Source organism: Symphalangus syndactylus, chromosome 19, assembly GCF_028878055.3.
Source record: "Symphalangus syndactylus isolate Jambi chromosome 19, NHGRI_mSymSyn1-v2.1_pri, whole genome shotgun sequence".
Classification (NCBI taxonomy): Eukaryota; Metazoa; Chordata; class Mammalia; order Primates; family Hylobatidae; genus Symphalangus; species Symphalangus syndactylus.
The window spans coordinates 36,619,033-36,641,678 of record NC_072434.2 but is presented as its reverse complement, the minus strand read 5'-3'; the positions used below and the strand labels follow the sequence as shown (position 1 = coordinate 36,641,678).

At 35.7% G+C, this 22,646-nt stretch overlaps 1 protein-coding gene across 1 annotated transcript in view; it reads left to right on the top strand.

Moving 5' to 3' along the window:
- Positions 1–22,646, top strand: part of HMCN1 (hemicentin 1) — a 438,669-nt gene that overhangs the window by 316,706 nt on the left and 99,317 nt on the right. The window contains exons 49-58 of the mRNA XM_055234444.1: positions 912–1,103; positions 3,500–3,673; positions 5,329–5,442; positions 6,280–6,425; positions 10,409–10,559; positions 12,096–12,290; positions 13,774–13,887; positions 16,826–17,013; positions 18,489–18,585; positions 21,847–22,008. Of these exons, the coding sequence (XP_055090419.1) occupies positions 912–1,103; positions 3,500–3,673; positions 5,329–5,442; positions 6,280–6,425; positions 10,409–10,559; positions 12,096–12,290; positions 13,774–13,887; positions 16,826–17,013; positions 18,489–18,585; positions 21,847–22,008 (1,533 nt within the window). The remainder of the gene's footprint in view (positions 1–911; positions 1,104–3,499; positions 3,674–5,328; positions 5,443–6,279; positions 6,426–10,408; positions 10,560–12,095; positions 12,291–13,773; positions 13,888–16,825; positions 17,014–18,488; positions 18,586–21,846; positions 22,009–22,646) is intronic.

Genomic DNA, 22,646 nt, shown 5'->3' with positions numbered 1-22,646 from the left:
TCATTTGAAAATAAAAACACAGGATCTCTTCCTGGATGCTGTAAATATTAAAGAATAATTAATATATTTTTATCTCTATTGATCTGTTCAATATTCTGCCATCTATGATAGAATTCTGGTATAGACTCAAAATATCTGCTTGTTGAATTAATTAAAGGTTTTGCTTTTTTACAGCTTTTTGTCAAAAATATAAAATCTTTTAGAAAATTTTTCTATGAGGCCAGGCACGGTGGCTCACACCTGTAATCCCAACACTTTGGGAGGCCGAGGCAGGTGGATCACAACGTCAGGAGATCAAGACCATCCTGGCTAACACGGTGAAACCCCGTCTCTACTAAAAATACAAAAAAATTAGCCAGGTGTGGTAGCAAGCACCTGTAGTCCCAGCTACTTGGGAGGCTGAGGCAGGAGAATGGAGTGAACCCGGGAGGTAGAGCTTGCAGTGAGCCGAGATCGCACCACTGCACTCCAGGTCATCTCAAAAAAAAAAAAAAAAAAAAAAAGTATATGAATACAAAGGTGTTCATGAATAATAGTTTTAATAAAAATGCATGCTGCATTATTTTAAAACTGTACTTTACTATCAAAATATTTAGTTGTAATAGTCTAAAAATAGTATAAATTTAGTTATTTAGTTAAACACAAAGGTCAAGTTAGAATCATTTCACTTATAGATGAACACTAACCTACATTTGAAAGTGATTTATAATCTATGCATATTTTTAAAGTCGACATAACCATTATTATTATAAAATAAGTTAGCTTGCATAGTTATTTTTAAATGAATGATTACTGCAGTGTTTTAGACGTGGGATATGTAGGAAAACAAATGAGTGAAAACCTCCTCTTTCAAAGTTTATCCATTGTATACAAGTAATTATTAGCTGACTCTTAGAAATGGCTTTTTACAGGGAATCCAGTGCCAGAAATTACATGGCACAAAGATGGGCAGCCCCTCCAAGAAGATGAAGACCATCACATTATGTCTGGTGGCCGTTTTCTTCAAATTACCAATGTCCAGGTGCCACACACTGGAAGATATACATGTTTGGCTTCCAGTCCAGCTGGCGACAAGAGCAGGAGCTTCAGTCTTAATGTATTTGGTAGGCGTGGGCTTTTCTTCCTGTCTTAAAGAATCTGACGTGACTGTAGGCTAAATTTTCCTTTCTTTTTCTGTTCAAGCAATGTTTCCATCGTATAATTTCATCATGTAAGGAGGACCAGTGCTTGTGTACATTTACTATTTTTCCTGAATTAGTTTATAAATTCATTTATGACATATGGAATACCTACTATGTTCTAGGCACAGTGTTTTGTGCTAGGGACACAACTCTGAATAAGATAGACTAATCAGTAGTAAAGGATAAAGATATGTTGGTCAAAGAGAAGCAGGTAAACAGTGATTGGGTCGCAACCTGAGATATTCTATCCTTTTTTTTCTGAGACTTAGCCATTATTGGAAATTGGCCATATTATAGTCTTTGTGGACTAAGAGTGATGAAATAACTGTGTGTTGGTATATTCAGTTCTCGCTTATGTCTCAGGAAAGACATTAAAATAGATTTTTAACTTGTGCTCACTTTTTGAAATTTGTATCACCTAAATTTATTGTATTAGATTCCTAATATCAAATAATTCTACTAAAATCAACTGACCTATATGTGAGTATGAAAATTTGTATAGTTGTTTGTTTTTATAGTTATTGGTTATACCATTTAAGGAGTACAAAGATACCACCATAGATAGAAACTTCTCATATTGAACACAGCCCTCAAGGAGCTGATAGTCTAATTGAGTAGGGGAGATATATGTGCAAGAAAAATTAAATCAAAATACCAGACACTGTATAAGTGTCAATATTGTATTGTGTATAAGTGTATAAATTGAAACTTATAAATGTCGTGTGTGTAAGTGTATAAATTGACATACAGTATCTGGCATTATATATATGTTCATTCATCCATTCATTCATTCATTGAAGACTGAGGGATCTAGATCTGAATCAAAGCCCTTTTCCACCAACTTCATAAAGTTCATAAAGTAGAGGCTATTTAAGTGCATGTGTTTGCAACTTCCAATCTACCCGGCCAAAAATTCAGTGCCTTTACCCTTTCTTTTCTCGGAGGATAACTTATCCTTCTTGTTCAGTTACTCCTTGCACTTACACCCTCAACCCTGTATCTTTCCACCATCTGCCTTACTTGCAGCTTCACTGTCTACTGTCTCCACCACTTCATATTTTAACCATGCCCAGATATCTATACTTGCTGTCCTACTGAAAACAGGCTCTGTCTGACACTACTCTGGCAAGCACTTCCCTTTTGCTAGGTCCAACAAATATCTTGCAGTCCCAATTTTAATGTTTTGTACATTTTGATCTCTTTTTTCCTTCACAATGATCTTTCCCAGTTATTCTCACATATCTTTGTTTGCTCCCTTTCTCTGCCCTTTATGGAAGCTTGGGCCACCTCTTAAATACTGGGTTCCCTAGTGTTCTGTCCTTACTTCACTGCTTGTGTTACTCTACATATTCTCTTCAAGTAATACAGTTCATTCCCAGATGTTTAATTATCTTCTATACACAAGAAACTTCTAAAAATGTATACCTCTAACCCAGATCTTTCTTGCAAGGTTCGAATTCCTATATAGAATTGCTTGTCGGGCATTTCCACCTGAAATTCCCATAAGCACTTAAAATACAAGATATTCAGAATTGAACAAACTATTTTCCCTTCCTAAATGAGCACATCTTTCTACATTTTATATTTTTATGTTGCTTCTCTGCAGTTTAGGTTCCCAAGCAAGCAAACTGGAAGTTATATTTGACTTCAGTTTCCTTTAGCCCCCAGTTTCCATAATCAAGTCTTGTCAGTAATGCCCTAAGTCTTTCTTTACTTGCTCCTTCCACTTTATACCTTCCTTTAATGCTCTAGTTCAGTCCCTCATTATATTTTATAAAACAAATGTACCTGTCTCAGCTATCCTTGCTTCCAATATTGATCCACTTGAGTTCCTCCTCTCGATACACCCTGCTTGCCCCTCATTGCTTACAATTTAATACTACCATGCTCCCAATGTGTTCCTGCTTACTAGTCTCTGCTTTCATCTGCTAACTACCACTGATCCTTTAAGGCTCACTTTAAATCCTCTTCCTTTAATAGGCCTTCTCTAATGAGACTCTTCACACTACACACCTCAGACTGGACTGAATGCTAACTCATTTCCAAAAAACCTCCATTTACCTTGTACCAACATTCCCATTATTGCCCTTACTACATTATGTTTTTTTTATGTGTTATGGTTCCTTTTTTATGTGTCATCTCCTCCATTACCCTATGAGTTTTTTGAGGGATCACTCTCTTTTGTGTAAATAATAATAATTTGTTTTCTGTAACTGCTAGGGAATGAAATTATAAAAATACATATAATGGTAATTTAGAAACGCACAAATACACAAATTTCTACGTATATTTCTTCAACAAATTTTCATCTTTTTCAGTATCTCCTACAATTGCTGGTGTAGGTAGTGATGGCAGCCCTGAAGATGTCACTGTCATCCTTAACAGCCCCACATCTTTGGTCTGTGAAGCTTATTCATATCCTCCAGCTACCATCACCTGGTTTAAGGATGGCACTCCTTTAGAATCTAACCGAAATATTCGTATTCTTCCAGGTAATTCATTTGCTTCAGATGTCCAAGATGTATCTGCGTCATCTACTATTCTAGAAAAGCAGAATCATTGGTTACTTTTTATAAAAACACCTATGTTTTGTTGGTTGTGTTATGTTCTGTGCAGCCTGGTTCCTAATAGGCCACAGGCTGGTCCCAGTCCATGGCTTGGGGATTGGGACCCCTGCTGTAAAGTACTGAAAATTACTTTTTAAAAGATCAGAAGAATACCTAAATTAAAAGGCAAATAAATAAATGCCACAATGTAATTAACTGCTAAAACATATTATAATATGAATGCCAAAAAGGGTAGAAATTCACTCCGGGTTAAATATTAACTCTCCTTCAAAGTTTAATTCAAAGTGAGAGAGTTTGTTCCTCTTTACTGCATGGAAATAGATAATGCAAATAAAAAGAAAAAGGATTATTTCTGGCTTTAAGAGACTGACAGTCTTATGTTGAGGAGAGGTAATATGTGCAAAGAGTTGATTAAGAACATGAATCTGTGAAAAATCATGGATTCTGAATAGTCAGGGGGTATGATAAATAGGGAGTGAGTTTTATAAGAATTCAAATGAAGAAGGTGTGTGCGGTGGTTCACACCTGTAATCCTAGCACTTTGGGAGACTGAGGCGGGCGGATCACGAGGTCAGGAGATTGAGACCATCCTGGCTAACACAGTGAAACCCTGTCCCTACTAAAAAAATACAAAAAATTAGCCGGGCGTGGTGGCACATGCCTGTAGTCCCAGCTACTCAGGAGGCTGAGGCAGGAGAATCGCTTGAACCTGGAAGGTGGAGGTTGCAGTAAGCTGAGATCACGCCACTGCACTCCAGCCTGGGCGACAGAGCAAGACTCGGTCTCAAAAAAAAAAAAAAAAAAAAAAAGACTTCAAATGAAGAAATGGCCGCTGTAGGCTGAAGTGGTCAGAAAAAGCTTTGTTGCTTAGTCAGAACTTGGACCAGACTTTAACGAACATTCTAGAATTTAGTTGATTGGAAATGAGTTAGGAGAGGTTTCAGTTCCATCAGGGTAACCTGTGTGGGAAAAGTACAAAGTGAGAATGGCCTAGCCCTGTGCAATAGAATTCCCACCCACTACCCGAAACTTGAGTGGAAATATTGTGTGTATGTATGTTGGCAGAAGGGCAGGAAATAAGATCAGCAAGAAAAGCTGGAGTCATGTTTTGAATGCCTGAATTAAGAATTAAGAGTTCTTACTTTATATGTTGGTCAATTGAGAAAGACTGAAAATATTTAAGAAGGATAGGACCAAAATAAAAACTTTGCTTCAGCACAATTAATTTCTCTTGTAGGCTAGGTAGATAAGAGGAAAAGATGATTAAGGCAGAAACCTATTTGTGACGAGGATGAAAGACCTTATGAAGGATCTTAGCTGGAGTGGTATACAAAGGCATGGCAGGTCTGAATGAGCATGAAAGTCATCACCACGGAGCACCACTGGGGACTCAGCAGCTGTCCTCAGATACCATGCAATCCCCATCAGTATTGTAGTTTATCTTATATCATATGTCCATCACAGAATTGTCATATGTAAAAAGAAATATGTTAACAAGAAGATGTAAACCCCTGATAGTCTGTGTGTACTCCACTGTCACTGTGATTTTAGAGACTCTTTGATGTCCCATGATTTTACAGGAGGCAGAACTCTGCAGATCCTCAATGCACAGGAGGACAATGCTGGAAGATACTCTTGTGTAGCCACGAATGAGGCTGGAGAAATGATAAAGCACTATGAAGTGAAGGTGTACAGTAAGTTCTGAAAGAATACTGTGTTTCATAGCTTCCCCAATTTTTCTAACTTTTTCAATCCTGTTTTTCATTATGGGTTCATAATTATTTATATTCATCATTAAAGACTAGTTTGTGCAGCTTACTTTATTAAGGATGGAAGTTGAATTAAGCATTGTGTCTATGGCCTCAATTGCTTAAAGACGTGAAGAACCCACTAAATCTGCTCATTACTCTCTTGTTGGAGACTTTGTCAGTGGCATTTCCTTAAGTTTCTCCGTTTTTCCTTCTGAATTACCCTCTGGGTTGAGGTGTAGTACTTTCACGTACAAAACTGTTGTTAGATGCATGTGTTCTGATCAACAGCCCAAGATGAGGTCATTAGTGACTTTGAGCTATTCCAATGTACATTGACCTATAAATAAAAGGCAAAGCTAACACTGCCATTAATAGGACTCATATTTCAGAATTTTGCTTTTGTGTTTGTAAAGGAAGAGTATCTTTCTGATTATCTTTTGTTCTTTGACTTGGTACCCTTAATGACCAATAAAATACATCTTATGGATCATGTTCAGATTATGTCTGTGGACCTGGAACAAACGAAGCTAACTGTTCTGTAAAGGACATTAGCTTTATTGGCAGTATTATAATGATAAAGGGAGAAAGAGATTTCCCGTTCCATCTTGTATTTGAACACTCTTTCATAAGATGTTAACTTAGATACTTAAAGAAAGGTCAGCATAGAATGCCTCTGTTATTTCCTTGTTTTCTTGATAAGTAATCCTCAGTGTGATTTCTGTGGTATTCCATATATTGAAAATAACCAATGTCTAACTCTTTAATATTTATTTTATGCAGTTCCACCCATAATCAATAAAGGGGACCTTTGGGGGCCAGGTCTTTCCCCTAAAGAAGTGAAGATCAAAGTAAATAACACTCTGACCTTGGAATGTGAAGCTTATGCAATTCCTTCTGCCTCCCTCAGCTGGTACAAGGATGGACAGGCCAGTCACAACTTTTTTCATTTGCTGATGATTTCTTAAAGACTAAAATGGTCAATTGAAAAGAAATAAATAAATAGACACAAGTGACTCAGAGAATCAATGTGATCTTAAAACTAGCAAATGCCATGCTCCTAGAATCTAAAACTTAAAAAAAAACCCAACCAACCTGAATGATGCTCAACAATGTTAGCATTATTCCATCACTGGAAAGTTTGCATAATTATTTTTGTATATATTAGCAGTTGTCTATGAAAATCTGGCCACCCTCCCACTGGAGAAGTTAGGGAAACAGTTCTTTTCATTTTTTTGCTGTTGTTATTTTGCAGTTTTACAGAATAAGTAAACTTGGTAAAGAAGCAACGCATAAATGTTGCTATCCCAGGTAAGAATGACAGGTATAACATGGGTACTAAATTTACTAAAGTTACTCCGATATTCTTTAAGTATCTTTAACTCTTTTACAAAAGGTAATATTTTTAAATATTCCAAGATAAAGAAAAAAAGCTAAAAAAGATGATGAAGGGCCCAGTACAGTTAACTGGTAACAGAGAACCTTTAAATAAAGGACAGATCCTTCAGTTCTGTGATCTGACTTTCAGACCACACATCCATATTTCTCATTCAACTTATGTTCTTCCATGCATGTTTTAAAAGACATATGTGCTGTTGATCTTAGACCAAAATAGATTTTTAAGCAGCTGTTAACACCGTACTTAATACAGATGTGAAACAGCTAAGCTGCTGTTTGTCCTGTTTTACACATAATCAACCAAATAGTCAGTCAAATTCCAGTTGTAGAAGTTCAAATCATAATCATGATTTAAGACGCAGGAAAGATATAGCTTTATTTTTTCAGATCTCAGATGAATTTTGCAATATTGGCAGCTAGAAAAAAAGTCATCTCTTATAAAATAAGCAAGTTTCATCTGGAAGCCATTGCAAAAGAGAAAATACAGAATTCCCACCATGCTCTGTTTATAGTTTCTTTTCTGACTACAAGCACACTTCATAGTACAGTATCAATTCTTTATGAATTTACTTGGAAACAAATAATCCCTTCCTCCTTTGAAAGGCGATCTCCTTTGAAAAGATTTTATTTTTAATCTTTTCTAAAGTTGTTTCATTCCTTATAGTCACCACATATGCTCACGTGTACATGAACACATACACACATTAAAAACTGGGTAAAGACTAAAAGTGCACAGGAAATGGGGCATTTTTGTCTTATTTTTGAAAATTTCATTGTAAGTAGTTAAATTACAGCTTCAAGTTCAGGCTTTGAAATTGACCCAGTTATGATGCTTTAAACTGCTAGATTTTTTAGGGTTTGCAATTGGTCTCCTAGAATGTGAACAAAAACGTACTATTTGAAAATTTATTTTCCATATTCATTCTCCTGTTATTTCAGTCTTCAGATGAGCAACACTAAAGTGAAGTAGTGTTTTCAAGAAAAGAAACACAAAATATATTGACAGACATTAAAAACTGGACAAAGTATTGGCCAATAAGTTTTGATAGAATCTTGAGTTTTATTTATTCATACCCTGAAGTTTTTCTTTTAGCAAAGAAAATTTAAATTATGCTACTTTTATATAAGTGATACAATGTTAATAATGATTAATTGCATTCTGAATTATTTGTTGAGCATCTACTATTTGTCAGACACTGTTTTAAATGCAGGGAATACAGCTATGAAAGAAACAGACACAAATTTCTACTCATGTGAAGTTTAGGAAGGCAAAAACTAAACCAAACCAGTAAGATGTAATGTGTCAGGTGGGGCAGGTATCATAGAGAAAACTCAATATGAGAGAAGGAAACCAAGGGTGGAGAGTGTGATTTCTTACTTAGGGAAGACCTCACTGATAAGGTGACATTTAAACAGAAACCCAAAGAAAGTGAAGGAAGCAGACATAAAATAATAAAGGGCAAAATATTCCAAAGTAGAGAGCACAGCAAGGGCAAAGACCCTGAGGCATTTGGGCTGAAGTGCAGTGACAGATGGGAACAGAAAATGTGAGCAGAAGACTAATGGAGAGCCAGACCATGCTGCTCTTTGCACCAGTTGGCCTGTATTCTGATGGAAAGCCAACTGGGAAATTTTGAACACAAGAATGACATGACATAATCTGACTTAAGGTTTTAAGCAGATTGCATTTCTTTCTGTACTTGGAGAATAAAGAAAAGGTCCAGCTGTGAAGTTATTGCAATGGTTATGGCAATTGCATCTCCACCAAAAGGGCAATGGTTGTTGCTTGGACCAAGGTGGTAGTAGGATGTGTGGGATGGGTAGGAAGGAGATCAAATATAAGTTCAAGATAAGTGAGAGTAGATAGAGAAGAGGTCTAAGGATTAAGCCTCAGGGTACTCCTGTATTTAAAGGTTGGGGAGCAGGGAGCGTAGTATCCCAAAAGATAAGTGAAAAAGGTACTTCAAAATGAACACAAGTTAAACTGTGTTAAATGATACTGATCAGGTAAAATAAGTACTTAGAATTTACCAACATGAATGTCATTGGTGACCTTGGCAAAGAATTTTTGATCAAGAAGAAACAGTGAAAGTCTGATTGGAACATATCAAGAAATGATGGAAGGAAAAAACTGAAGGAAAGTAATTGGAGGCCACAAGTATAGAAAACATTTTTAAGTCATTTGGCAACAAAGGGCAGTAGAAAATGTAGAGGTGGGCTGCAGCCAGAGAGGCTTTTGTTTTTGTTTTTTTAGGTTGAAATCATCCAGTGGAAAGAAATAAGTTAATGATGATGTAGGTGAGAGAAACACAGTTGCTGGAGGGATGTCCTTGACCAGCAAATTCTCAGAATGGGCAGAAACTGATTTTAACCAGTTAGGGTTTTGCCAGGGGAGTAAAATAAAGGGAGAGAGGCAAAAGAGTTGAGAGTTTTATACAAGGAACGATGATCATGACAGACCTTCTCTGGGTAAGAAGGGAATAGAGGTCAGGAGGAGACTGAGTGGCAGTGAAAATATTGCAAGTCAGTGGATTGTGGGGCCCCCATGGGATAAAAAAAAAAAAAAAAAACTTAAAGAAAATTAGTAATAATAGAAAATTAGGAAGTGATAGTCAGCAAATGAGAGCTTGAAACTGAGATTGTGAAGGAGCACAGTTATTGGTAATTATAAGGTTTAGGTATGACTCTCCTATTTAGTGGCTGAGAAAGGGTGAGGGACAAGAAAATTAAAAGGAGGAGATCAAGGAGCTAAGAGAACACAGCACTGGATGATTATCTATGTGGGCATTGAAATCACCAAGAGTTATGAGAAGAGTATCATTAGAAGGAATGATAGTGAGCCTGGAGCTAAAATTTTCAATGAATGAGGGGGAATTTAGTATAAATGAAAATGTTGAGAAGATGGGAAATATTCTATTAGCTATAGGTAATGTTATTGATAAAACACCATAACACGAATATATGTAAGTTAATATCCTATTTTATGGAATAATTTTAATAAAACATCATAATATAAATATCTTTAGGTTAAAATTTTTTATTTATAAAGTAATAATGTTTCTGAATGAACAAAAGTAATTTAGATCAAATCAGATTATACTAATGTGCTCAATCTTCCATAAAGAAATTCTAACATTTTCTACAAAATTATAAAAGACATGCTTTTTAAATATTACATGAGATCAGTGAAAAAAATTTTTCCAACATGAATAAATTAATATGGTAACTAAGAACATATATTTATCATAAAAAATGTATGAATGCATCATGCACATATGCCTGGTACAAATGTAAACTGTAACAGCGGCAATTTCAATAAATAAAAATTTGATTTGTCCAAAACAATGAGTTTAATCAAAGTAAATCAATTATTTTGATTAAACTATTGTCATGAATGTTTTGCATACAATTTTATTATCATTTATTTAAAAAATCACAAAAACTATCAACTGCATGGCCTCTTAGAGGATTCATTATAGCACTTAATACTAACATTGTTATAATTGAATCACAGCCGCTTAAATCCGATGATCATGTTAATATTGCTGCGAATGGACACACACTTCAAATAAAGGAGGCTCAAATATCAGACACCGGACGATATACTTGTGTAGCATCTAACATTGCAGGTGAAGATGAGTTGGATTTTGACGTGAATATTCAAGGTAATACTAATATGCTTATTGTATGTAATGTAATTTATATGATCTTTCAAATTAAAAGAAAAGAGATTTGACTTATTTTAAACAGTGTTTTTTTCTGTTGACAATAGTATAAATTCATGATGGAAAATTTAGACTTGAGGATTAGAGAAGGAAATAATCCCATCATTCAGGATTGCCTCTATTATTTTTATGTGTTTCCTTCTGATATTTTAAAATGTATACTTCTTCTACAAAGTTGAGGTCACACAATATAGATTTCTCTGTTGCATTAGCATTCCCTTAACTTTATGTCATGAAGTTTTAAAAACAGCATTTACATGAAAGGCAGGAAAGTAGTACAGTACAGAATTCAGAGTAATAAAAAACTACCTGTCCACTACTGGGCATATTATCTGGGTGATGAAATAATGTGTACACCAAACCCCCAAAACATGCAATTTACTCATGTAACAAACCAGCACATGTACCCCATGAACATAAAATGAAAGTTGGAATAAATAAATAAATGTAAAAATAAAAACAAGCAAACAACATAACAAAACAGACTTGGAATTGAATGATGATTATGGCTTTTAAAAGCTTTGTGACTTAGTAAAGTTACCTAAATTTTAAGACTGTTTCCTCATTTGTAACATGACTGTCTTGTAGACTTGCAGTGAATACTAAATGAGATAAAGTATATAAAGCTCCTAGCAAAATGATTGAGAAATGATACCTGCCATTATTGTTGTTTATATTGTTACTGTTGATGTTGCTAACTATTCGACATGATTTTTAATAATTATGTCTGTTTCACCAGTTTAATACCCACAAAATATTTATTTAACCAGACTCCTATTGTTGAATGTCTGGGTTGTTTCTAAGCTTTCACCACTCATAAAGAATGCTGCACTGAACATCTTTATACATAAAACTTTTGTACATCTTTGATTTTTCATAATTTTCTAAGGGTGGAAATTTTAGGTTAAATGTACTTTTTTCTGTGATAAATTTTATGTTATGCACTCTTTTAATGCTTTTGATGTGCAGGCAAATTGCCTTTCATAAAGTTCATACTTGTCCCCAGAAAAGTATGAAAATGTCCTATTATTTTTGTTAATGGAATTTTTAATCCTGATTGCATAATTTCTTTAGCCTTCTTAGTAAGCCAAATCACTGTGAAATGCTCTCAATTGAACCAGTATTTTTTAATGGTTTCTCAAAATTAGTCTTTCCTGCTGTGTATCATTTAGCAATGCTCCTTCCTGAGAGTGAGCCCCTTTATTGTCTAAGTGCCAGAGCACTTTAACAGGGAGAGCAAAGCATGAGCACAGCATTCTGAGCCTCATATTTCTTGTTCTTCCACTTGAGAACCAGCTCCGACTTTCGTCTACTACTTTTTTGGCTAAGGGCTAGAGTTGGTGGTGGTGTCAGTACTTGAAATTATTTTCACATTGTCTAATCTATTGCTTTTACAAATCACTCTGGTGAAAACACAGCCAAGATCTTTGTTTAAGCATTTATATGTGACCAACATTTAATGACTTTCCTCCATAGTTCCTCCAAGTTTTCAGAAACTCTGGGAAATAGGAAACATGCTAGATACCGGCAGGAATGGTGAAGCCAAAGATGTGATCATCAACAATCCCATTTCTCTTTACTGTGAGACAAATGCTGCTCCCCCTCCTACACTGACATGGTACAAGGATGGCCACCCTCTGACCTCAAGTGATAAAGTATTGATTTTGCCAGGTAAAGATTGATACCAACAGGGTGAAAAGCTGACTCTGCCAAATGTGTTTCCTCTCATGTATTAGAAGAATTGAATTGGTTGGGTCTCTGGCCAAGTAATTTAACTGGCAGTTAGACTGCTGAATGCCACTGGCATCCACATACCTTCAATCTAGAAGAGTCTCGCTTGAGAATTAGACAATAGGAGAAAATAGCTTAGTAAACTTTTCAGATCTACTACGCATCACTCTATCAACACAAAGTCCTTTGGCTTCCTTGTGCCTCCATTTCTCTATTAGTGCAATAAGATTATCAGTTTGGTTTATATATATTATTAACATAAATGCTAATATATATTTACAGATCATTACTGCTCAGTTTATTAAATACACTTATCATAAATAAATAGGGAAGATTATTAGTTTCAAATATTTAAATTGTTACCTGGTTTATTGATAGCAAAGATATTTAAACTGTTATGGAATAATATTTTCAAGGCTTCTATTTAATTTTAACAAGCATCCAAATACACAAGGCTTATCAAAATTCATCAGATTGTACACTTAAGGTCAGTGCATTAAGTAATTGAATGTAAATTTCACCCCAATTAAATAAAAGAGTATCTTGAAAATAAAAATGAAAAGAGACTAAGTAGATAGGGTAACTCTGTCTAATATGTGATCCTAAATTAGATCTGGGTTTGGGGAAAATGGCTATAAAAAACATTATTGCAACAATAATGAAATTTGATTATGGACTGTGGATTCAATAGTAGTTTTGTCTTGATTTTAAATTTTCTGTTTTTAATCACTGTAACATGGTTATATAAGGGATTATCCTTGTTATGAAATATGGATTTATGAGTATTTAAGGGTGAAAGGGCACCATGTCTCCAACTTACTCTTGAATTGTTCAGAAAAAGATTATATACATATGACAGAGAGAGATACAGCAAATGGAGTGAAATATAAATAATTAGTGAACATGAGTAAAAGTCTTTATATAATTATTGCAATTTTTCTCTAAATTTGAAATTATATCTACATGATGTTTAAAAATACACAGCTATCCTCATAAGAATGTATGTAAAATAGTACACTTTATACTTTTACATCCTTAGATATTGCTTTCTCAAACAAATACTTGCAGCAAATGGTATAAACTTCTACTAAAAGTGTTCAAAACTGTAAAAGCAAGGAGTCACTATATAGTAACATTCCCTAGGAAACATGATGAAGCGCATAGAGTAGCAGTCCCCCTTCTAGGAAAATCTACATGAGCTATTCATTTCTCAGGAGATCCGATTCATATGTTGGGTCACTTTTTAATAATGCAGTGTTTGTTGTGAAAGTGGTATCTGAGATTAAAACTGAACCATTGGATGAAACAGGAACCTTGAAAGAAAATGTAAGGCAGTCATTAGACCCGAAAATTTGTATCTCTGTTTATGGCTTGTGTTCACTCTAAGATTAGAGGAGTAAACATAGTGGGATGTTATTTTTAGGAGGGCGAGTGTTGCAGATTCCTCGGGCTAAAGTAGAAGATGCTGGGAAATACACATGTGTGGCTGTGAATGAGGCTGGAGAAGATTCCCTTCAGTATGATGTCCGTGTACTCGGTGAGTTTTTCTTGTTCATTCTTTTACTGAAAAGTATTTTTGAGGAACCAATGTTTGCAGGATGTTACACTAAGCACTTTTGAGACTATAAAGATAACCAGAAACTGATAGTTCTCCCAAGGAGGTAATTATCTTCTACAAATTGACAGCACATTAGTCAGGACTCTTGAAGTATTAAGAAACAAACTGACTTAAATGAAAACAAACAAAAAAAGAATACATTGACTTATGAATCAGAAAAGTCCCAAAATAGAGCTGGCTACAGTCATGTCTGACTTCTGTGGTTCAAATGAGGTCAACCAGACTTTACTTCTCTCTTGACTCTGCTTTTCTTTATTAATGTCACTCTCAGGGAGGGGGATCCCCTTTGATAGCAAGGTGGCCTCTAGCAGCTCTAGGCTTGCATCCTCCTAGTTCCACATTCAAATGAAAGTTTTTTCTCCTAGTATTTACAATTGAAGCCCTAGAATTGAATTTCCGTGGTTTTAATTGGCCAAGTGTGAATAATGTACCCATCCAGAGCCAATCACAGACAGCAAGAGGTTGCAATGTTCTAATTGATAAGGTCTAGTTCGTGTGTCCATCCTTGAACCAAATCACCATCTGAATGCATGAACAGAGAGTTGAAGAAGTATTTTTCCTGTAAGGGAAAAGATAAGTGACATAACAATTAACATAGATTTTAAAGTTCATGAGAGAGTTACAAGGAAAAGAGATGAGATGACAATTAAAAAATCAATGCTGACATTGTCAAGGACAGTGAAGGAATATCTTGGACCACCTGGCTTAACTTGACCTTGTCAGGTTCACAACTACGCCATATGTCCTGCCTGGGATCAGGTTCGAGCCCCAGCTCTAGTTGTGTTTAGCAGCTCTCTCATCAGCAGCTCTCTCAGCAGCAGCTCTCTCACACTAGCTCTCTTACACTGTCCGCCTTTATCTTGGCTTTTTGCTCTGCCTCTGTGGCTCCTCTCAGCTGCCAGCTCCCATGCATATAGCTCTCTCTTGTAGTGTTAGCAGCTTAACTCTTTCTCTCTGGGGACAAGCTGGTTCCTGCCTGCCTTAAAGGAGCCTGGCTCTCCCTTACAGTGGTCAGTAGTATTACTCTCTCTCTCTCTGGGCACACGCAAGCCATGTCAAGCCATGCTACGCCATGCCAAACTGAGCCCCGTGCACAGTGTCGCAGAGCAGTTATACCTTCTACAGACAATAGTGGCTCAGAGCCAAGTATGAACTTACACAAACAGGTTATATAACAAGTAGAGGTGTGTGCCTGCGCATCAATCCCACTAAGACTTGCAGGCCTGGATGTCTGCCTCTGCCTATTCCTTGACCAAACACATCCGTGTACCTTACAGACCTAAATTTGGAAAGTGTTTAATTCAGGGTGAGTAGGAGTTGATAATATAGGTAGGGAAAGACTGCGATTCAGTGAAATTGAAATGAAACTATGGGATTGGATGGTCAAGGGTAGATGTTCATGCCTCAGGCTGTTATTTTCAATTAGAAAGTTAGCAAGCAAGTTGGAGATGAGTTTAGAAGGTGGAACAAAGCCAGAAAAATTAACTGGCCCCCAGATTCTGAATTAGGGCTGTTTCACGTCTGCTGCTCACCTCCTAGGTGCAGGGAGGGCCACTGAGAACAATTCTGAGTGGTGTAACCCAACTGGTAGGGTGTGGCAGCTGGAGCAGGTGGAAGCAAAGAGCTGAGGTGGGGGCCTCTGCATGTCAGTGCCTGAATCTCATAGCCCTCCTAATGCTTCAGCTCTTGATTGGTTTTCTTGATGTTGGGTGGTGATAGTCTCATTTAATCTAAAACTCCAGTTTATTGTTTAGTAATCTGCAGTTCAAATTATACATTTTATATTATCTGAAGTACACTGAAATCAATCATGTAGCTTTGAATGTGAAAGTATGCATTCAAAATAGCATTGAAATTCTATGGTGTGCTTTGTGGCATTGAGTATTTTCTTTACAGACTTTCAGTTTAGTTGTTGGAAACCCAGATACCACAAGATAGCATCTACATCAACTTGCAGTCTTTACTGATTGCTAAAGATAAGGTATATTTTTAAAGTGGGGGAAAAATAAGCTTTCAAAACAAAAATGATTATTTTAAAAATCAATTTCTACATTTACCAAAGCAGTCAACATGTGTTCCTAGTTCATTTAACATTTTCATTTTTAAAATTCTATGGGTAACGTGATTTTTCATAACTAATGTGTAGCTGGATTCTATTGTATTGTTTTCAACAAGAATGAACACATGTAGAAAAATCTAGAGTGGGACTTCTCAAACTTTAGCATACATAAAGATCACCTGAAGAGCTTGTTAAGACACAGCTTTATTGGCCCCTCCTCAGAGATGCCTATTGAAGTTAGTTGGGGCCCAAGAATTTGCATTTTTAACCAAGCTCCCAGGTGATGCTGATGCTGATACCACCGGTGCTGAGGCTGGGAAACACACTTTGAATCACCCAGGCAATTCCATTCCAAATAAGGCCAAATCTGAACATTTCAACTACACTTTAAAAGGTGTAATTTATCTGTCCCCTCTGGATGACCATATAGACTTAAATATCTATTTATACAGATGCTTTTTATATGTCTGCTTGAAAACTCAGAAGGTATAGTGGGAGGGGCTGAGAGAGAAGTAAAAGATATATTGGAGAAGAATTGAGATTGGGCTAAAGGGGAATGATACTATCTGAGGGATTAGTTTAGTATAAGTGAAGACAGGGAAGAGAATAAAGCCAAATTCAAATACTGTTTTCACTCCCCCAATTTATTAGCATAAAATGTTACCTGGGGATCATAGTTTCTCCTTCAAGTTTTGTTTCTTTATTATTATCCCAAAGTTTTTAAAGCTGTCAGAAAATTAGCATGATTTAGAAAAGACTGTTGCCCATTTTTATCCCTTTGTTGCAATCTTTTGTTAGTGCCGCCAATTATCAAGGGGACAAATAGTGATCTCCCTGAAGAGGTCACCGTGCTGGTGAACAAGAGTGCACTGATGGAGTGTTTATCCAGTGGCAACCCAGCACCAAGGAATTCCTGGCAGAAAGATGGACAGCCCTTGCTAGAAGATGACCATCATAAATTTCTATCTAATGGACGAATTCTGCAGGTAAAAGTAAAGATCTAATTTTAAAAGAGCTATTTCACTTTGCATTTTGTAATAATTGTTTTTGACTTTTAAAAATAATTTTTATTAGCTTGTAAATATTTTATTTTTAAAAATAACCAACTATCAAAGGTATATAAAATAAAATTCTTCTTCCTCATTCTATTCCTACTACCAGAGGTTACCACTGTTATAGTTTTGTGTGGATTTTTCCAGAAATGTTCTACACACACATACACACACTCCTCAATTGACTACAATATGGCCTTTGTGATAAAGATTGTATTATAAACAAATCATTATTGCAATCCTTTCCATTATATATTTCTGTTGGTAAAATTCTAAATGGTAGGAAGTTCCCTATATATTTAAATTTGTATATAGGCAAAAGGTTGATAATAATAAAAATTATGAAAATCACATACATATCCTGGATTGTTGTTTACCAATGGTGTGTCCATATTCTTCTTTTCACATGTCCTGAAAGAAAGGCACTTGTAGAAATAATACCAATTCTTTTGTTAGGATACAACTTGATAAATTACTTCTTGAGCAAAATAAATAATATTCTATTGGCTCAAGAATCCAAGCATAACCTTCAGTGTATCCAACATAGGACATATCTCATGGAATTCCTTATTCAAAAGAGAATGAGGTTTATTACCTATAAATAACCTTAAATTTTCAAAGTATGTTCTAAATATTGTGACTATTTCTATGTGATAATCATATAACCTCTACCAAAATACTTCAATGGTTCTGTGTCCAAGTCCAAAAGATATATAGTTGGATAGAAATTTCTATGTAATAAAATGAAGAAAACATAATTGTTATATTACCTGCATAAAATAAACCACTCCAAAACTTAATGACTTGAAACAATAAGCATTTATTTAGCTCACAAGCCTGCTGGTTTGCTAGATGATTCTTCCGGATGTGGCCTTGGCTGGGATCGCACACATATCTGGGGCCTAAGTTGCAATAAACTGTGATGATTCCACCCCAAGTGATCTCTACCCTCCAGCAGGCTAACCCTGGCTTCCTCACGTGGTGCTGGCAGGGTTCCAAAAGAGTGAACACAAGTGAACAGGCTTCAGTTTTGAAATGACAGTCGCTTCCATCATGTTCTGTTGACCAAAGCCAGTCACAAGACCAACACAAATTCTACTTCCTGATGGGAGGGGTGTCAAAGTCACAATGCCAGAGGCAGAGAGAGGGAAACAGGAGAATAATTTGGGACATTTTTTTCTAGTCAACATACCACAAATATGTACAGAATTACCTTTCCTGACTAAAAATCTTAATACATATTTATTTGGTTTACCTAATAAAAGCTAGCTAGCATCAGCACTAGTACGTACAACATTTTTTTCTATCTGATTTTAAATAGAAATATATTATTTATTCTAAAAAATAGACAAATATGACAAGTCGCTTTATTCAAAATTTTATTTGGAATTTCTTCATTTTTCCCTTAGATTCTGAATACTCAAATAATAGATATCGGCAGGTATGTGTGTGTTGCTGAGAACACAGCTGGGAGTGCCAAAAAATATTTTAACCTCAATGTTCATGGTAAGAGCTCAGTTCCAAAACCATCTGTTAGGGTATGCTTGGAAAAGCAGAAAATTTCTGTTTTAGATTATGTAGGCTTATTTTGTATTTTTTAACTTAAACAATGTGAGGAGCCTGTACTCATTCAATCCCCTCTCTTCTTTCTTTCCACGATGGCTAGTAGGATTTATAAAGTATAAAACTTCCAGGAAGACAGTTTTTATATTACTTCAGTCTCTCAAGAGAAAATAACTACTCCTGCATATTTGAAAGGAAAATCAGAATTTAAAATATTAATGATGATTACAAGTTTATAAAGTTAGAAGCAAATACAGGTCTTCTACTCATAAAAATCTACCCACTAGCCATGATTGGAACTGATTTCTGTCCTTAAGTGCAGAATTCATGTTGAGCTATGTCCTCTAGTAACTAATATACTCCCTGGAGAAGAAAAAGTCACTTTGTGGAGTTAAATAATTCCTTTAACACCACCAGCACACCTAATTCATTCATCAAACTCTTTTAAATACATGCTAGACACTCCATAAATACCATTTTTTTGCTAAAAAAAAAAAAAGTAGTTGAATATCTACTGCAAAAGAGTAGTTTTATTTTGTGAGATGCTGGTGCTTCCAGAATATTACCTTGGAAATGGTGAATAATCATTATAAAAGATCTCCTTTATATAGGCAATACACACATAAAATTCTAGCTCATTATGGAAGTAACTGAAATTTGAAATGTCATGAAAAATTTCTGCCTTCGAAAGGACTTTTATGTAGCATGATAAATATTCTTCTTTGGTGTGATATATAGTGAGTATTGGTATCTAGCAGTATTTGGTGTTTGTGTAACATATTTAAAACACTTTTATCTTTTTAATTCTAGTACTTAGCACAGTGAGTAACACACTGTAGATGCTTAATAAGTGTCTTTGAAGTTTTTTGAATAGATAAATCTAACCAGAGCAGGAACACATGTGTTATGAATTCTCAGGAAGAATGAATTAATTAAACAAACAATCATTGTGAAAGCACACATTCTAATCTGTAAAGTACAGTAAATATTGGAAAATAAAATACTGATTAGTTTTCCTGATTGCTCAAGGCAAAATTCATTTTTCCTTCTGTATGACAAAAAAGCATCTTGTAAATACCCCAATTGTAGCAGTTCCATATGTTGCCTTGTGTTATCTTCATATATCTGTATCTTTGCCTCTATCCCATAACTTTACTTAAGTGCTCTCGGCAGATGGCCATATCTTACTTATCTTGGTCTCCCTAAACCTAGAATGGTGTCTATAGTTGTGGTAGTTGCTAAATAAATGTCTTCTGAATGTTTATTATATTTTCTTCATAATCGTTGCCTCTTTGCAATGTACAGTAGAAACACCTGAAGTGGGACAGTAACTTGTGAGGAAGTAATCACTAGTGTTTTACCAATAAGGATTGGAGTTCAGAAATGTGTTTCTTCTTTCACCAGTTAATGATGTCTTGAGTTCCTGACTGCAATCAGGAACTCATTACTTAAATATTGGAAAATTCATTTGAGGGGAAATAATGTAAATTATTTTCATGTAAAACAATACCATTTGTTATCTCCCTCTACAACTATGCTTGCTTCCTTTGTACTCCTTCAGTCTGTTGGCATCTTAGGTTTTAGCTCTTTTCACTTTCCTTCATAGCCAGCTTAATTTTTGTGGAACAGCATTTCAATCACTTCTCTTAGCCCATATCTTCTCATCACTGTTGCTCAGTAAAAGCTCAAATCTGCATATAACAACAAGGACAACAAACTGACTGCTTGAAACCTACCAGGTGCTGTGCCAAATGTTTTATGTAGGTTATTTCACTTCATTATCTCAATAACCATATGTGCTTGCTACCATTTTATGCCTCCCCTGGAGGTGAAAAAGGTGAGGCTCAGTGAGATTAAGTAACATGCTCAAAGTTACGCAGCTTGCAAATGCTGCACCAGGATTTTAATGCAGGCAGTTTATTCGATAAATTTTATACCTGCTTCTCTCTAATGCCTCTTACTAAATTCCACATCTGTACGCTACCTGCACTTAGGTAGCTCACCATAGCTGAAGGAAATCTTGAAGGCAGGAATATTGATGTCATTATAAATTCATAATACCAGCTTGAACTGAGCCCTCCATGCTGATTGCGACTTGTTGTTTTGTCTCTACACTCTAGTGATTCTCTTAAACCTTCACGCCCTCCTCAAAAATATCAAGTGGCCACTATCTTGGTCTGCTCAGGCTGCTTTAACAAGACCAGAGACTGTGTGGCTTAAAGAACAGAAATTTATTTTCTCAAAGTTCTAGTGGCCGGAAAGTCCAAGATCAAGGTACTGGCAGGGTTTGGTGTCTGGAGAAGGCTCTCCACCTGGCTTGCAGACAGCTGCTTTGTCTTCCCATGGCCTGAGATAGCCTTTCTTCTGAGTGTGCTTGGGGGGAGAGAGCCAGTTCTCTGGTGGCTCTTGTTAAAGGACACTAATCCTAAGGAATCATTTGACCTTAATTGCTTCCTTAAAGGCCTCATCTTCAAATACAGCCACACTGGGACTTAGGGCTCCAACATATGTATTTGAGGGGACAGAAACATTCAGTTCATAACAGCCCCCTCTCACTTTCTCTCAGTAAGTATTAACACTTTCACCTTCTCTTTTGCAGGGAAAAGAGAAAGCATATTCTAGAAATCCACCTCAAATTCCTACCATCAAATTGGGAGTACTGACTACATCTGTTCCTGCTATTTCTTTCTTCCTTCTTGTTAAAATAAGAGAAATTCATTGCTCTACCTTCCAAAGGCCAAAGTCTAAGCTGACTCTAGATCCCTGCCCCATTATCTCCTAAAAAAAACCCACCATCTCCTGTCTCTTTAATATTGAAATTCTCACAATTATCTCCTTCTCTACAGCACTTAAGTAAAAATAAAATATTAAAAACAAGATTATTCAAATTTACTTAATGAAAAGCACATTAGGTCTCCTTTGTACATTGACAAAATCATCTTAGGAATTGTCGACTATGTTTTACAAATAAAATGCAGAATAATTTTGTCTCTGAAAATTCTAGTGCTCTCTTTCAATTGGGAAAAATAAACTCCAACGTGAGTTTGATGAAGGCATTAGGGAATTGTAAGACATCCAGCTAGATAATGAGCAGAATCATTAACTCAGTCCTTTAGCAGAGTACAGTGGTTGAATTTATATTTAGTAAATGGGAATATATGTTGATAACACCTGCTTTCACTTTTAATATATTTACTATTATAGTTCCTCCAAGTGTCATTCATCCTAAATCTGAAAATCTTACCGTCGTGGTGAACAATTTCATTTCTTTGACCTGTGAGGTCTCTGGTTTTCCACCTCCTGACCTCAGCTGGCTCAAGAATGAACAGCCCATCAAACTGAACACAAATGCTCTCATTGTGCCTGGTAAGGAACTTCTTATTATAAATCAGGCAAAATGTTGTCATCTTTATTTTAATACAAAATACATTTCAAATTAGTCTCTTTCCAAACTTTTGTCGTGCTTCATTTATTTATTCACAGTAAATGCCTCTCTTTGCCCATTTGGGGTCATTAAGGTAAGATTGTGTAGACTTCTCTGATTTTAGTAGGAATGTACAAATAACAAGGTCTCCTTCAAGAAATGATAAAATTTAGAAAGAGAACAGCTTAGAATGGCCTAGTAATACCAAGTGGTAGATGGCAAATAGTACTTTCATTGGATACATCTGCTGGTTGTTTTTAATCCTAAAGTTCCTTAAGGATAGATGATAGACATAGATAGATAGGTAGATAGATAGATAGATAGATAGATGATAGATAGATAGATAGGACACCTCAGCATTGTGGGAAATTTAAACCCAGAAAACACTTAACATATTTTGACCATAGTACATTACTATTTGCCCACCAGAGCCTGTATCAAACAGTTTTACTGTCCATGTTTGGATGCTGGAGAGAAAAATTCTATGAATCTCTTCCTTTATAAGGAACTAGGTAAATAATAAAGGAAAGATCAAAGAAAACTGATCCAATTATTTTATTTTAAATAGGAAGGCTTCTCT